Source organism: Amphiura filiformis, chromosome 15, assembly GCF_039555335.1.
Source record: "Amphiura filiformis chromosome 15, Afil_fr2py, whole genome shotgun sequence".
NCBI classification, from domain to species: domain Eukaryota; kingdom Metazoa; phylum Echinodermata; class Ophiuroidea; order Amphilepidida; family Amphiuridae; genus Amphiura; species Amphiura filiformis.
In genome coordinates, this window is record NC_092642.1 from 22,821,428 (window position 1) to 22,840,028 (window position 18,601).

Genomic DNA, 18,601 nt, shown 5'->3' on the forward strand with positions numbered 1-18,601 from the left:
GTCGCAAAACCTCCGATATTGGAGTTTTTGCGTATCAAAACTAATGTTATAAAAATTGTTTAAACATGCTTAACTTCATTACTTTTAGTATACGCAAAACCTCCAAAATCTGAGTTTTTGCGCCCGTCGCAAAACCTCCGATATTGGAGTTTTTGCGTATCAAAACTAATATTATAATAAATGTTTAAACATGCTTAACTTCATTACTTTTAGTATACGCAAAACCTCCAAAATCGGAGTTTTTGCGCCCGTCGAAAAACCTCCGATATTGGAGTTTTTGCGTATCAAAACTAATGTTATAAAATTGTTTAAACATGCTTAATCTTAATTACTTTTAGTAATAGTATACGCAAAAACTCCAAAATCGGAAAACCTCCATTTTTTTAAATTGAATATATCGGACCCCTTGAAACGTCGATAATGTATTCAAGTCATTACAATTGAGAAATCTTTTGTCGGTATATGTGATGCAACCTCATTGAAACCTCAATAATATATTCAAGTCATTGCAATTGGGACATCATTTGTCAATATACGTGTGATCTGCCGACAATAAACACCGCTGAGTTTCCTATTCACCTTGGCTTCTCTTATAGGAGAGTAAGACGCTCTTTATGGGATTAGCTTATAAGACGTTCTTTATGGCAACAATTATTCCTACTTTACCCAAGGTTATTTAGGATAAGCCAAAGTTTATCGACGTTCTTTTGAATTAGTCATTCATGCAGCACTTTTAAGTTTCATGAAAGTTTTGGCAAATATAAAAAGAAAGGGAAATATTGTTCAGATTTAACCAAAAAATAATGATAAATAAAGGATAATAAAACATATTTCAAGTTGAATTAAATGGTGGATTTGCGTATCCACACGAATAGCATAATTATATATTTAAACTTCCGAAATGTAATATACTTTTAAACATGCTTAATCTTAATTACTTTTAGTATACGCAAAACCTCCAAAATCGGAGTTTTTGCGCCCGTCGCAAAACCTCCGATATTGGAGTATCAAAACTAATGTTATAAAAATTGTTTAAACATGCTTAACTTCATTACTTTTAGTATACGCAAAACCTCCAAAATCGGAGTTTTTGCGCCCGTCGCAAAACCTCCGATATTGGAGATTTTGCGTATCAAAACTAATATTATAATAAATGTTTAAACATGCTTAACTTCATTACTTTTAGTATACGCAAAACCTCCAAAATCGGAGTTTTTGCGCCCGTCGCAAAACCTCCGATATTGGAGTTTTTGCGTATCAAAACTAATGTTATAAAAATTGTTTAAACATGCTTAACTTCATTACTTTTAGTATACGCAAAAACTCCAAAATCTGAGTTTTTGCGCCCGTCGCAAAGCCTCCGATATTGGAGTTTTGCGTATCAAAACTAATATTATAATAAATGTTTAAACATGCTTAACTTCATTACTTTTAGTATACGCAAAACCTCCAAAATCGGAGTTTTTGCGCCCGTCGCAAAACCTCCGATATTGGAGTTTTTTGCGTATCAAAACTAATGTTATAAAATTGTTTAAACATGCTTAATCTTAATTACTTTTAGTAATAGTATACGCAAAAACTCCAAAATCGGAAAACCTCCATTTTTTTAAATTGAATATATCGGACCCCTTGAAACGTCGATAATGTATTCAAGTCATTACAATTGAGAAATCTTTTGTCGGTATATGTGATGCAACCTCATTGAAACCTCAATAATATATTCAAGTCATTGCAATTGGGACATCATTTGTCAATATACGTGTGATCTGCCGACAATAAACACCGCTAATGAGTTTCCTATTCACCTTGGCTTCTCTTATAGGAGAGTAAGACGCTCTTTATGGGATTAGCTTATAAGACGTTCTTTATGGCAACAATTATTCCTACTTTACCCAAGGTTATTTAGGATAAGCCAAAGTTTATCGACGTTCTTTTGAATTAGTCATTCATGCAGCACTTTTAAGTTTCATGAAAGTTTTGGCAAATATAAAAAGAAAGGGAAATATTGTTCAGATTTAACCAAAAAAATAATGATAAATAAAGGATAATAAAACATATTTCAAGTTGAATTAAATGGTGGATTTGCGTATCCACACGAATAGCATAATTATATATTTAAACTTCCGAAATGTAATATACTTTTAAACATGCTTAATCTTAATTACTTTTAGTATACGCAAAACCTCCAAAATCGGAGTTTTTGCGCCCGTCGCAAAAACCTCCGATATTGGAGTTTTTGCGTATCAAAACTAATGTTATAAAAATTGTTTAAACATGCTTAACTTCATTACTTTTAGTATACGCAAAACCTCCAAAATCGGAGTTTTTGCGCCCGTCGCAAAACCTCCGATATTGGAGTTTTTGCGTATCAAAACTAATATTATAATAAATGTTTAAACATGCTTAACTTCATTACTTTTAGTATACGCAAAACCTCCAAAATCGGAGTTTTTGCGCTCGTCGCAAAACCTCAGATATTAAAGTCTTTGCGCATCAAAACGAATGTTATAAAAATTGTTTAAACATGCTTAACTTCATTACTTTTAGTATACGCAAAACCTCCAAAATCTGAGTTTTTGCGCCCGTCAAAAACCTCCGATATTGGAGTTTTTGCGTATCAAAACTAATATTATAATAAATGTTTAAACATGCTTAACTTCATTACTTTTAGTATACGCAAATCCTCCAAAATCGGAGTTTTTGCGCCCGTCATAAAACCTCCGATATTGGAGTTTTTGCGTATCAAAACTAATGTTATAAAATTGTTTAAACATGCTTAATCTTAATTACTTTTAGTAATAGTATACGCAAAAACTCCAAAATCGGAAAACCTCCATTTTTAAATTGAATATATCGGACCCCTTGAAACGTCGATAATGTATTCAAGTCATTACAATTGAGAAATCTTTTGTCGGTATATGTGATGCAACCTCATTGAAACCTCAATAATATATTCAAGTCATTGCAATTGGGACATCATTTGTCAATATACGTGTGATCTGCCGACAATAAACACCGCTGAGTTTCCTATTCACCTTGGCTTCTCTTATAGGAGAGTAAGACGCTCTTTATGGGATTAGCTTATAAGACGTTCTTTATGGCAACAATTATTCCTACTTTACCCAAGGTTATTTAGGATAAGCCAAAGTTTATCGACGTTCTTTTGAATTAGTCATTCATGCAGCACTTTTAAGTTTCATGAAAGTTTTGGCAAATATAAAAGAAAGGGAAATATTGTTCAGATTTAACCAAAAAATAATGATAAATAAAGGATAATAAAACATATTTCAAGTTGAATTAAATGGTGGATTTGCGTATCCACACGAATAGCATAATTATATATTTAAACTTCCGAAATGTAATATACTTTTAAACATGCTTAATCTTAATTACTTTTAGTATACGCAAAACCTCCAAAATCGGAGTTTTTGCGCCCGTCGCAAAACCTCCGATATTGGAGTTTTTGCGTATCAAAACTAATGTTATAAAAATTGTTTAAACATGCTTAACTTCATTACTTTTAGTATACGCAAAACCTCCAAAATCGGAGTTTTTGCGCCCGTCGCAAAACCTCCGATATTGGAGTTTTTGCGTATCAAAACTAATATTATAATAAATGTTTAAACATGCTTAACTTCATTACTTTTAGTATACGCAAAACCTCCAAAATCGGAGTTTTTGCGCCCGTCGCTAAACCTCCGATATTGGAGTTTTTGCGTATCAAAACTAATGTTATAAAAATTGTTTAAACATGCTTAACTTCATTACTTTTAGTATACGCAAAACCTCCAAAATCTGAGTTTTGCGCCCGTCGCAAAACCTCCGATATTGGAGTTTTTGCGTATCAAAACTAATATTATAATAAATGTTTAAACATGCTTAACTTCATTACTTTTAGTATACGCAAAACCTCCAAAATCGGAGTTTTTGCGCCCGTCGCAAAACCTCCGATATTGGAGTTTTTGCGTATCAAAACTAATGTTATAAAATTGAATACCTGAGTGGAAGAAGGGCCCAACTCCATCAAAACTGTTTTTGAGATATTAAGGAAAAACTTAATATTTGGACAAGTTTTATAGGCAGAACGTTTTCATCTTCAGTGGACCTTTAATACATGAATATACAATATTACATACATTCAAAATTAAATATGATGTTTCCATGGCAACGATACAGGTCTTAATACGAGCTGGAGTTGGGCCCTTCTTCCACTAATATACTGCAAGTGCCAGTTTCGTAAGCAGATGTGTTATAAATAGAATAGAAATTTGGTAATTATCCATTAATTGCACAAGTAGAAGCATGTCAAGAAAGTTTATTGTAGTAAAAAGCAGATTTCATGGATGAACAAAATTCGTGTTTAACCCAGTATTTGTGGAAGAAGGGCCCAACTCCATGGAGTTGGGCCTTTCTTCCATGAAAACCATGATTAAGTGTACTTGAAAGACTATTTGGAGCGTTGATTTTGGCTCATCTTTCACACACAAGGAAGAACAATCTGCTGGCAATGAAACTCATTTTTGTAAAAAATTGGAGTTGGGCCCTTCTTCCACTCAGGTATTCAATTGTTTAAACATGCTTAATCTTAATTACTTTTAGTAATAGTATACGCAAAAACTCCAAAATCGGAAAACCTCAATTTTTTTAAATTGAATATATCGGACCCCTTGAAACGTCGATAATGTATTCAAGTCATTACAATTGAGAAATCTTTGAGTTTTTGCGTATACTAAAAGTAATTAAGATTAAGCATGTTTAAAAGTATTACATTTCGGAAGTTTAAATATTATTATGCTATTCGTGTGGATACGCAAATCCACCATTTAATTCAACTTGAAATATGTTTTATTATCCTCTATTTTATCATTATTTTTTGGTGAAATCTTAACAATATTTCCCTTTCTTTTATATTTGCCAAAAACTTTCATGAAACTTAAAAGTGCTGCATGAATGACTAATTCAAAAGAACGTCGATAAACTTTGGCTTATCCTAAATAACCTTGGGTAAAGTAGGAATAATTGTTGCCATAAAGAGCGTCTTATAAGCTAATCCCATAAAGAGCGTCTTACTCTCCTATAAGATAAGCCAAGGTGAATAGGAAACTTATAGCGGTGTTTATTGTCGGCGGATCACACGTACCGACAAATGATCTCCCAATTGCAATGACTTGAATACATTATCGACGTTTCAAGGGGTCCGATATATTCAATACCAGGTCTGTCACCCCCACAAAAAAAAAATCTCATCCGATTTTGGAGTATTTGCGTATATACTAAAAAATTGAGGTTTTCCGATTTTGGAGTTAGGGCTGGGGTATGAACGTTTGGACAGTATTTATTTTGGGACATTAGAGCACATCAGACATATCGAATTGCATTCTGAATACGAAGAATGTCATTCTGATATCAAATAATTTTGATTTTTGAATTTCGCAATTTAATACACATTTTATGGCAAATCATTAAAATTGATATTTTTGATATTTAACAGTACTTGAAGTAAACTTTATAAATCTGATGATTTATATTTAAAGTGTATGTAGGTGGGATGAAAAGCCGACGATCAATTGAAAATTTTGACCTTTCGTATTGAAGATATGGAATTTTTCCCCAAAACACCAAAAAAATTAGGTCTTTTTGGGAAAAAAATCCATATCTTCAAATGAAAGGTCAAAATTTTCAATTGACCGTCGGCTTTTCCTCCTGCTACATACACTTTAAGAATATATCATTAGATTTATATAATTTACTTCGAGGACTGTCATATATCAAAAATTTGAAAAATATCAAATTTTTATAATTTGTCATAAAATTTATATTATATTGTGATTTTAAAAAATGAAATTATTTGATATCAGAAAGACATTCTGCGTATTCAGAATGCAATTCGATAGGTCTGAGGTGCTCTCATGTCCCACAAAAAATACTGTTGAAACGCCATAAACGCTCATTCTAGATCCCTTAAACAATTTTTATAACATTAGTTTTGATACGCAAAAACTCCAATATCGGAGGTTTTGCGACCGGCGCAGTTTTTGCGTATACTAAAAGTAATTAAGATTAAGCATGTTTAAACAATTTTTATAACATTAGTTTTGATACGCAAAAACTCCAATATTAGAGGTTTTGCGACGGGCGCAAAAACTCCGATTTTGGAGTTTTTGCGTATACTAAAAGTAATTAAGATTAAGCATGTTTAAACAATTTTTATAACATTAGTTTTGATACGCAAAACTCCAATATCGGAGGTTTTAGACGGGCGCAAAAACTCCGATTTTGGAGTTTTGCGTATACTAAAAGTAATTAAGATTAAGCATGTTTAAACAATTTTTATAACATTAGTTTTGATACGCAAAACTCCAATATCGGAGGTTTTGCGGGCGCAAAACTCCGATTTTGGAGTTTTTGCGTATACTAAAAGTAATTAAGATTAAGCATGTTTAAAAGTATTACATTTCGGAAGTTTAAATATTATTATGCTATTCGTGTGAATACGCAAATCCACCATTTAATTCAACTTGAAATATGTTTTATTATCCTCTATTTTATCATTATTTTTTTGGTGAAATCTTAACAATATTTCCCCTTTCTTTTTATATTTGCCAAAAACTTTCATGAAACTTAAAAGTGCTGCATGAATGACTAATTCAAAAGAACGTCGATAAACTTTGGCTTATCCTAAATAACCTTGGGTAAAGTAGGAATAATTGTTGCCATAAAGAGCGTCTTATAAGCTAATCCCATAAAGAGCGTCTTACTCTCCTATAAGATAAGCCAAGGTGAATAGCAAACTCATTAGCGGTGTTTATTGTCGGCAGATCACACGTATATTGACAAATGATGTCCCAATTGCAATGAGTTGAATATATTATTGAGGTTTCAATGAGGTTGCATCATATACCGACAAAAGATTTCTCAATTGTAATGACTTGAATACATTATCGACGTTTCAAGGGGTCCGATATATTCAATTAAAAAAAATGGAGGTTTTTCGAATTTCGAGATATTGCGTATACTACTACTAAAAGTAATGAAGTTAAGCATGTTTAAACAATTTTTATAACATTAGTTTTGATACGCAAAAACTCCAATATCGGAGGTTTTGCGACCGGTGCAAAAACTCCGATTTTGGAGTTTTTGCGTATACTAAAAGTAATGAAGTTAAGCATGTTTAAACAATTTTTATAACATTAGTTTTGATACGCAAAAACTCCAATATCGGAGGTTTTGCGACGGGCGCAAAAACTCCGATTTTGGAGGTTTTGCGTATACTAAAAGTAATGAAGTTAAGCATGTTTAAACAATTTTATAACATTAGTTTTGATACGCAAAAACTCCAATATCGGAGGTTTTGCGACGGGCGCAAAAACTCCGATTTTGGAGGTTTAGCGCACGCTGTGGTGGTTTATTAACTATAATAATAGTCACTGTCGTCCATGCGCAAAACCTCCAAAACCGGAGTTTCTGCGCACGTTATACGCAGAACCTCCGGTTTTGGAGGTTTTGCGCTCGGGCGCAGAACCTCCGGAAATGGAGTAACTTCATACCTCGAATGTTTCATAGAATTCTAAGTAGCCCTTGGCCCCGCAAATATCAATATCCGTGTCACCTTTCACAAGGTTATCGATGGCGTCATGTGCTTCCGGCTGTAAACTGGAATCAGGATTCGGATTCCCAAAGACACCAGCTTCAAAACCCTTGTACGTCGCAGTTCCGACAAGTCGAGTACGGCGAACTAGAGCATACGACCATTCAGGTGTGGCAAGATCTAGCCCAATCTGAGAGGAAAGATCTTGAAAGGCTTGTTGCAGTGCTTCATCGGTTAATCCTGTCAGCGTAAGAGCTCCAGCTGGCCACTTAGCTGCTGCGCCACCTTCAGATGGTGAATCTTCATAGGTAATAGGACGAAGCTTTATTTGATAAAGTTCAGTTAGTAGATCTTCGTTATTCTTGTGGAACGTGATGATCGGATAGGACCATCTCGCATCAACGTCAGGATCCTTGATATCGATTGGTGCTTCAATAAGAGCTGGTTTCGGTGATGGTTGGAAAGGTACACCGTAAGCATCAGCCTGGTATCCAATAAGTAGGTTCGTTGACTGGCCCAGCATGATAGATGTGTCAACATCCGCCGCAAGACGCGGCTTCTTCTTGATATTACTCATCGCTCACGCTCGCCTGTTCCTGAAAATATAGTAATTAAACATGTTAAAAATATATATAATTTTAGTCCTTTTCAGGTAGGTATGTCGGTGGCTGGGTGCTCGTGTAGGTGGGTAGGTAAATGGGTGGTAGGTGGGTGGGTAGAATGTTGGGTAGGTAGATGGGTAGGTAGGCGGGTAGGTAGGTGTGTGGGTAGGTAGGTAGGTGGTAGGTAGATAGGTAGGTGGCTGGGTGGGTAGGTGGCTGGGTGCATGTTTGTAGGTAGGTAAGTGGGTAGGAAGGAAGGTGGGTATAGGTTGGCGAGTGGTGAGTAGGCGGTTGGGTAGGTAGGTAGGCATATGGGTAGGTAGGTGTGTAGGTGTGTGGAAGGTAGGTGGGTGGGTAGGTAGGTGTGTTGGTGGGTAGGTAGGGGTGGGTGGGTGGATGGGCCGGCTGAAGTACTGCTTGCTTAAGCTTTATTTATTGAGGAAAACACATTTGTGTCAAGCACTGCTTTCCATCCAGCCCTCGTAGAATATAGAGTAGGGAGTTTAAAGGTGCATAGGACAATTTCATTATAAAAGTTTCTCTACTTAGGATGAAGGACCATCACGCCCCACAACATTTTTGCACAATTTTGACAATCAGTGCTGTTGTTGTGATGTTATAGAGGCGGACATTTGAAGCACGGGTCTCTTATTCAGAGTTTCAAGTTCTTTTGATATCAACAATTGAGTTCCGGATTGAAAAAATGGGGGATGAGGCTGGCAATCGTTACATACACCTTTTAAATAAACTATATAGGCCTAGATGACCGTATAATATTGTTACACCTCAGATACTCTGTAGCAAGGCACATAATATCAAACGTGTCTACCATAGCTTAGGTGCATGTGTTAGATAACAACGGTTTTCTGGTTAATAACTTTTAGGTGAGGGGAATTAGTGAATTTTCTGAAAAATTTATCATGACTTCGTCATTAAAATTTAAAGTGTGTCATAACAGGTACAGGTTGGGTCTACTCTATATAAATATGAGGCTATACATTATTTTTAGCTGTGACAAAGGGTATAAATTTGAGTCACTTTTGGGAAAATCGATATTTTTGAAATATGTCAATTTTAAACAAATTAAAATTAAAACTTATTTTGCAGAAGTGTATATGCATACAAACGAGAATTTTTAACGGTTTTACACCAATTCTTACTTTAAGTCAAATATTTCAGTCCCGAAAGGTGAAATAATATGCATCGTTAATGCATGACCGTCGGTAATATAGAAGAAGGTGTATGCCTTACATAGCACTTGTCTATAGAAGTGCAACATTCAAAGTACCTTTGATAGAAATTTTTTGATGGAGATGCCATCCCTTTAAAGTCACTTAACCTAACACGTAAGCCTATATGGAGAAATGAAACCCCAATGTTATGGAAAATGTTTTTAAACCCACAATTAGCAAAAATGTCAATTTTAAACAATTTGTCATAAAATGTGTATTGTATCACGAATTTAAAAAAAAATCTATCTAAATTATTTGTTATCAGAAGTACATTTCTCGAATTCAGAATACAATTTTGTGTGTCTGATGTGCTCTCATGTCCCACAAAAATACTGTGCAAAGGTGGGTTACCGACCCCTAAAAGAATTTAGAGATAACATTCCTATAGGGTTTTTCGTTGTAACAAAACAACTCAACCAAATTCCTTTAAATTGACATATTTTGAACATTAATATGTAGAAAATAAACCAGGACTAAAATAGGAGGTGCCTGGCCTCAGTTTTGAGCTACAGCCGTTTTCAAAGAGTTGTACGTTTCCAAAAAGTCGCTGCAGACGTCAACGACAAATTCTGCAATTATGCGCAAAATAGACAATTTTTTACTTTGTAGATAAAAAATTTGACTCGACATTTTTTTCCACTTTTATGATAGGGTTACCGTAAAACCTCGTCTATAAACATATGTGATTTTGATGAAGGCACTATTAATAGGTATATCACCTCAAAAATAAGGGCAGCAGAAACACGTTATTTAATGTTTCTTCATAAATGACCTTTATTAAAGCATCAAAAATCAAAAAACCGAATTGAAATCGGTCAATGCATTGTGACGTAGTGTCAATTTTAAGATGCTCATAAATGGAATGCAAATCTGCCACAAATTGCTATAATGACAAAATTGGCACATTTCGAGATTTTGAAGGATTATTTGGACACTTGCTTGAAAAAGCAACATTAATTTAAGTATCACAGGTTAATTGCCTATATTTTTTAACTTCGTCAAAGAAAACAAAATTAAAAAATCTATCATTGAATAATTATAATAAATTAACCAACTATACTATTTTAGCAATTCCGGCCAATCTGCAGACAAATAAAAGTTGAAAAAATGACTAAGTTCAGCTAATTAATATGCAAAATTGATGCCAAAAGAAAACCGTACATGATATCAGGGTGCGTTTTTTTCACAAACATATGTATACAAAGTTCTTTCAATTGATAACAAAAAAATACACAAAAAGTAATCAATTATGCAAATTAGCATATTACAGCTAATTATGTATTCATGATATTATTATGTAAATTAGGCATGAGTAATTTTGGTTTCGTTCAATATTTAATGAAAGTCTTTTCATTCATCATGAATTTGTCAAGTATGAACCTGTTATGATGTTGAGTAAAGAATCTGCAGTTAATTACTTTAATATAATACAAAAATATACAAACTTTGACATTTTGACGGTGTCTGGAATAGAATTTTCATTTTTTCTGTAAATATGGTATGTGTCACCATTGCTCAAAGCCAAATCCGAAAAGTAAAAATAAAAATTCATTTGCAATGAGACTTTAAATTAACATTTTGTTATCTGGATTAACATGGGAAGAGAAACGGTGAAAGGAACAGCCCCTCTATTATACCGCGTATACAAAAATGGTGTGGCCTTGGACACACACAATAACCTAGAGCTATTGTGGTTTGGAATATTACTCCCTTTAAACTCACTTAAAAAATGTTTTGTTTGAAATCGTTTTCCTCAAGTGTGCCATTCGTTGTCGACGGAAATAATTTACATGCTTAGAAAGATTAGTATTTCAGCTAAATGGTGGTAGATCTTGATTTTTCAAAAGGCCTATATTTATTGATTTATGAGGGATCTTCAACAATCCATAAAAACAGGTAGTAGCTCTTAAACGAAGCAATATTTATTTTAAAAAAAACCGATGGTAGTCACAAAAAGGTTTCACACACCATATATCAAAAATTCAAACACTTGTGATAAATAGCACATATGAGGAAATTAATTTTTCGGCATGGATGTTTGCCAAAATTGAACAACTTTCATGCGCGCGCTTTTCAATTTACTGTTATGCTTGCATGCACAGTGTGGCAGAAGTATTGTGCAGCCACGCCTACTATTAAAATGAAGCAGCCATAAATATCCCAAATGCAACAGATTTGTCTTACAATAGTACTTGTTTGTATATCCCAGCAAACACAAAATGTTTTACAGCAGAAAACGTTTAAATGTCGGGTTACATAAAGGGTATAAAAACGTTTTAATAACATTCCAAAAAAACATTTTTGAAAACTTGACACAAAACATTCTAAACAGAATATTATTTTGGGGTTGAAAAAATATCTTGCGAAACATGTTTGCCCAAAAGATTTGCAATAACGTTTTAAAAACGTTTTCATGACCTTTATATAACCCGACATTCAAATGTTATTAAAACGTTTTGAAAAAACAAACATCTTAAGAACATTTCTGTGTTTGCTGGGTGCAAATATTTTAACATAATGTTTTTTAAGCGTTGACAAAATATTTGGCAAAAAATGTTGCAAAAATAGTTTACAATAACATTTTGAACACGTTTTAGAAATATTGTTGCAGGGTGTTTTCATACAAACCGTTTTAAACGTTTTCATGACCTTTATTATAACCCGACATTTAAATGTTATTCTTGAAAAAAGAACATCTTAAGAACATTTCTGTGTTTGCTGGGTAATGTTTTTAAGTGCTGACAAAATATTTGGCATAAAATGGTTGCTAAAATAGTTTACAATAACATTTTGAACACGTTTTAGAAATATTGTTGCAGGGTGTTTTCATGCAAAACAGTTTTCATGACCTTTATATAACCCGACATTTAAATGTTATTAAAACGTTTTGAAAAAAAACCACCAGATTTTACGAACATTTCTGTGTTTGCTGGGTGCAAATATTTTAACATAATGTTTTTTAAGTGTTGACAAAATATTTGGCAAAAAATGTTTCAAAAATAGTTTACAATAACATTTTAAACACGTTTTAGAAATATTGTTGCAGGGTGTTTTCATATAAAACGTTTTAAACGTTTTCATGACCTTTAATATAACCCGACATTTAAATGTTATTAAAACATTTGGAAAAAAAAAACATCTTAAGAACATTTCTGTGTGTGCTGGGTGCAAATATTTTAACATAATGTTTTTTAAGTGTTGACAAAATATTTGGCAAAAAATATTTGCAAAAATAGTTTACAATAACATTTTTAACACGTTTTAGAAATATTTTTGAAGGGTGTTTTCATACAAACCGTTTTAAACGTTTTCATCCCCTTTATTATAATCCGACATTTAAATGTTATTTTTGAAAAAAAAAAACATCTTAAGAACATTTCTGTGTTTGCTGGGTGCAAATATTTTAACATAATGTTTTTAAGTGTTGACAAAATATTTGGCATAAAATGTTTGCAAAAATAGTTTACAATAACATTTTGAACACGTTTTAGAAATATTTTTGCAGGGTGTTTTCATACAAAACGGTTTTCATGACCATTATATAACCCGACATTTAAATGTTATTAAAACGTTTTGAAAAAAAAAAAAAAAAAACCCAGATTTTACGAACATTTCTGTGTTTGTTGGGTGCAAATATTTTAACATGTTATTTAAGTGTTGACAAAATATTTGGCAAAAATGTTTGCAAAAATAGTTTACAATAACATTTTGAACACGTTTTAGAAATATTGTTGCAGGGTGTTTTCATACAAAACGGTTTTCATGACCTTTATATAACCCGACATTTAAATGTATTAAAACGTTTTGAAAAAAACCCCAGATTTTACGAACATTTCTGTGTTTGCTGGGTGCAAATATTTTAACATAATGTTTTTTAAGTGTTGACAAAATATTTGGCAAAAAATGTTGCAAAAATAGTTTACAATAACATTTTAAACAAGTTTTAGAAATATTGTTGCAGGGTGTTTTCATATAAAAGGTTTTAAACGTTTTCATGACCTTTAATATAACCCGACATTTAAATGTTATTAAAACATTTGGAAAAAAAGCCATCTTAAGAACATTTCTGTGTGTGCTGGGTTTAAATATTTTAACATAATGTTTTTTAAGTGTTGACAAAATATTTGGCAAAAAATATTTGCAAAAATAGTTTACAATAACATTTTGAACACGTTTTAGAAATATTGTTGCAGGGTGTTTTCATACAAACCGTTTTAAACGTTTTCATGGCCTTTATTATAACCCGACATTTAAATGTTATTTTTGAAAAAAAAAAACATCTTAAGAACATTTCTGTGTTTGCTGGGTGCAAATATTTTAACATAATGTTTTTAAGTGTTGACAAAATATTTGGCATAAAATGTTTGCAAAAATAGTTTACAATAACATTTTGAACACGTTTTAGAAATATTTTTTGCAGGGTGTTTTCATACAAAACGGTTTTCATGACCATTATATAACCCGACATTTAAATGTTATTAAAACGTTTTGAAAAAAACCCAAAAAAAAACAGATTTTACGAACATTTGTGTGTTTGTTGGGTGCAAATATTTTAACATGTTATTTAAGGGATCCAAAATGAGCGTTTATTGAGTTTCGACAGTATTTTTTGTGGGACATGAGAGCACCTCAGACCTATCGAATTGCATTCTGAATACGAAGCATGTCTTTCTGATAGCAAATAATTTTCATTTTTTTAAAATCACAATATAATACAAATTTTATGACAAATTATAAAAATTTGATATTTTTCAAATTTTGATATATAACATTGTATAACAGTCCTCGAAGTAAATTATATAAATCTAATGATATATTCTTAAAGTGTATGCAGCAGGGAGGAAAAGCCGACGATCAATTGAAAATTTTGACCTTTCATATTAAAGATATGGATTTTTTTCCAAAAAGACCTAATTTTTTTTTGGTGTTTTGGAAAAAAAATCCATATCTTCAATACGAAAGGTCAAAATTTTCAATTGATCGTCGGCTTTTCATCCCACCTACATACACTTTAAGTATAAATCATCAGATTTATAAAGTTTACTTCAAGTACTGTTAAATATCAAAAATATCAATTTTTAATGATTTGCCATAAAATGTGTATTAAATTGCGAATTTCAAAAATCAAAATTATTTGATATCAGAATGACATTCTTCGTATTCAGAATGCAATTCGATATGTCTGATGTGCTCTAATGTCCCAAAATAAATACCGTCCAAACGTTCATACCCCAGCCCTAAAGTGTTGACAAAATATTTGGCAAAAAATGTTTGCAAAAATAGTTTACAATAACATTTTGAACGTTTTAGAAATATTGTTGCAGGGTGTTTTCATGACCTTTATATAACCCGACATTTAAATGTTATTAAAACGTTTTGAAAAAAACCCCAAAAAAGACCAGATTTTACGAACATTTCTGTGTTTGTTGGGTGCAAATATTTTAACATGTTATTTAAGTGTTTGCAAAATATTTGGCAAAAAAAATGTTTGCAAAAATAGTTTACAATAACATTTTGAACACGTTTTAGAAATATTGTTGCAGGGTGTTTTCATACAAAACGGTTTTCATGACCTTTATATAACCCGACATTTAAATGTTATTAAAACGTTTTGAAAAAACAAAACAGATTTTACGAACATTTCTGTGTTTGCTGGGTGCAATTATTCTAACATAATGTTTTTTAAGTGTTGACAAAATATTTGGCAAAAAATGTTGCAAAAATAGTTTACAATAACATTTTGAACACGTTTTACAAATATTGTTGCAGGGTGTTTTCATATAAAAGGTTTTAAACGTTTTCATGACCTTTAATATAACCCGACATTTAAATGTTATTAAAACATTTGGAAAAAAAACATCTTAAGAACATTTCTGTGTGTGCTGGGTGCAAATATTTTAACATGTTTTTTAAGTGTTGACAAAATATTTGGCAAAATATATTTGCAAAAATAGTTTACAATAACATTTTGAACACGTTTTAGAAATATTTTTGTTTTCATGACCTTTATTATAACCCGACATTTAAATGTTATTTTTGAAAAAACAAACATCTTAAGAACATTTCTGTGTTTGCTGGGTGCAAATATTTTAACATAATGTTTTTAAGTGTTGACAAAATATTTGGCATAAAATGTTTGCAAAAATAGTTTACAATAACATTTTGAAAACGTTTTAGAAATATTGTTGCATAGTGTTTTCATACAAAATAGTTTTCATGACCTTTATATAACCCGACATTTAAATGTTATTATAACGTTTTGGAAAAAAACACACCAGATTTTACGAACATTTCTGTGTTTGCTGGGTGCAAATATTTTAACATGTTATTTAAGTGTTGACAAAATATTTGGCAAAAAATGTTTGCAAAAATAGTTTACAATTAACATTTTAAAAATATTGTTGTAGAGTGTTTTCATATAAAACGTTTTAAAACGTTTTCACGACCTCTATATAACCCGACATTTTAATGTTATTAAAACGTTTTTATCTAAACCAAAAGCCAATATATAACTTATTTAAAACGTTTTTAAAACGTTTTGGTGTTTGCTGGGATGCTTGTATCGGTATTTGATTTGCTAAAACTCCATAATGTTCTAATTTTGTCGATGGATGGCTTTCATTAAAAGCACTCTATATGCTTGTAGACGAGGTTTTACGGTATGTTATTAAAAAGGAACAGATCTGTAAATTTATGCAAAAAAGGGGTACCATAACCCCTTCGTACATACTGTGTACAATAACACATGGACTTCTATTGCTCCCTGTATATCATGGGAAGCTTATTACTGCAAAGAAACACCATGTGCACAATTGTGCATTCATATGCTATCCTCCAGTGCAGAGCGCCCTCGCCTAACTGAATGTCACTTTTCATAATCTAAGAGGGCATCACCCACTACTGCACGTTGCTAGAAGACATGTACTTTCCCTTTTTAATTTTATATGAAATATCATTGTGGACAAGCTAAATTCTAGTCAGGGGGTTAGTGTAAGACCTGTAGAAAACATGGAACACTATTTTTGATCAAATGCTTCAAACATATGTGGTGTAGAATTTTTTTTAAATGGTGTGTACATTATTGTACACAGTGTGTCTCACCTTGTAAATATAAGACTAATATATTGTGTTCAGTTGTACACAGTGTGACTAATCTTATCAATATATAGGAGTTGTTTAGTATACTTTGTACATCATTATAAGTTATTTTTAACTCTTTTGTCAATACTTCCATTCAGTTTATAATTTGCTCTGGATGCATTTTTTGGAAAAACCACTATGTAGGCCTATTATTACACAGATAGTTAGGAGTAACTGGTCGTTGATGGGCCCGAAAATGGATCGTGTAGAGTGGAGTAACAAAATTAATCTCAGAAATCAAGTTTATTAAGTGTGATGTCTTTTTCGGTCTCTCCAAAGACAAGAACTGTTTATTATCATTTTATACCAAATTAATGGGAGTTAAGAGCCTACAGATACGGACGTATGAAGGCAACAGAAAAAGGAAACAAAGGGTTCAAGTTTGTTGCTTCACATATCTTACCAAGTTTTACTGCCATTACTTAGTCATAATGTGTACAATTGTATCCAAAAATCATTGTAAACGTCGTCACTTAGTCACAATGTGTACAATTGTACACATGCCCTAATTTGCATAATTGATGAAGTAATTATTATTTTTTTAGTTTTTCACAAATTACTATCCAAAATAGTTATAATAAGCATAAAAAATATTTTTTTGATCGAGCCATCTTCCTTCGTGTCCGAAGGGGATAATTATACATTCCACTTAAATTTTCTCAAAATTTCCTCAAAACTCGTAGAGCAACTGGTAGTAGGATATGCCATTGCCATTTCCATGGATATTCAAAAGAATATGTTCGTTATGGTTTGGTCATAATTGGTTTATTAGCACCATCTTTTTTAACTAAAAGAAATGTGATCGATTAATAAATAAATATATAAAATTAAAAGACATCAGCAAAATTTCAGTGTAGGCCTAATCATGGTAATTGTGACCCAATTACCATTACTTTTACTAACTCGCTCAGTGCCTGAATCCCCAGGTCTTTTGAATACTTAGTTTCAAAGTTAAGAACAATTTATATGTCCATTTTCTTATGTTTTTTTATTGTTGGGTTTTTGTTTTCATCACTTTTTGCCTATATCTCAGTTTCATTATTGCCGACTTTATTCTGATTGGATCAGATCTGGTCACAATTGGCCGCATAAAATCAACCTTGTTTTACTCTCACCACCGCCTCAATAATTATTATGAGCGAAAATTTTCCCAATAAAGCTCTTTTTCGAAGTATGAAAACTTTTATTTTACAAATCAGACATAACTACGTTTCAATCTTTTCCCTTCAAAATACAGATAATTCTGAGTTTTGTTGGTAAAACGTTTGTTTTGTAAATAAATTTATCAGTGAATATAAATTACTTTTAGGTGTTTTGTGAAAAGATATAGAAATAGTCTCCTCGTTTTCCTTAAGGAGGTACTACACCCCTGTCCAATTTTTGGTCTATTTTTGCATTTTTCTGAAAAATTATAGTGCACTGGAAATTTTATTTCGGCACAGACAGCAGTTGTGGAGTTGCAGTCAAAAATGAGGGAAAACCAGTATTTGATCAATAAATCAATAACTACTTGCATTGAGTTGCTGAATTTTCAGAGCAATAGTTGTAGTCCTTGCCCCTACAACATACATATCTTAATTGTCACCAATGCGCTATAATTTTTGAGAAAATGCAAAAATAGGCACAAAATTGGCCAGGGTGTAGTACCCCTTAACATGTTAAACATACTGAAAAATAAATGCTTTATGTCAGTTTTGTATTATATTTAAGAAATAACAAAAGATATTAAGGACCTTACCTGTAAGCGAGATCGAAAAGAATCTTCAAGTTCTTGGCGAGCGTAGTCTGGACTCAATGCCGTGGCTTGACACCAAATAAAACTTTTCGAAGCCTTACATAGTTTTATAGGTTATAACAACACGTCATCAGTGTCATGGAAGTGATTTACAAGACAACTATAGTGCCTAAATTAAATATTCATATAGCCAAAACTTGGGCCTTGCATATCTGTTGACGCATGCTCAGTGAGCGTTGCTCACCTTTGACCAATCATTTCCTCCCATTGTACCACGCATAATGAATGGGCTATTCCAAAAAAT

At 32.3% G+C, this 18,601-nt stretch overlaps 1 protein-coding gene across 1 annotated transcript; it reads right to left on the reverse strand.

Annotated features, from left to right (window-relative positions):
• Positions 1 to 7,541: 7,541 nt before the first annotated feature.
• On the reverse strand, positions 7,542 to 18,373 carry LOC140170811 (uncharacterized). The gene is made up of 2 exons (XM_072194030.1): positions 18,301 to 18,373; positions 7,542 to 8,184 (listed from the first exon to the last, which is right to left on the reverse strand). Exon 2 carries the CDS (start codon positions 8,163 to 8,165, stop codon positions 7,542 to 7,544), a length of 624 nt encoding a protein of 207 aa, XP_072050131.1. The 5' UTR covers positions 8,166 to 8,184; positions 18,301 to 18,373.
• Positions 18,374 to 18,601: the final 228 nt, after the last annotated feature.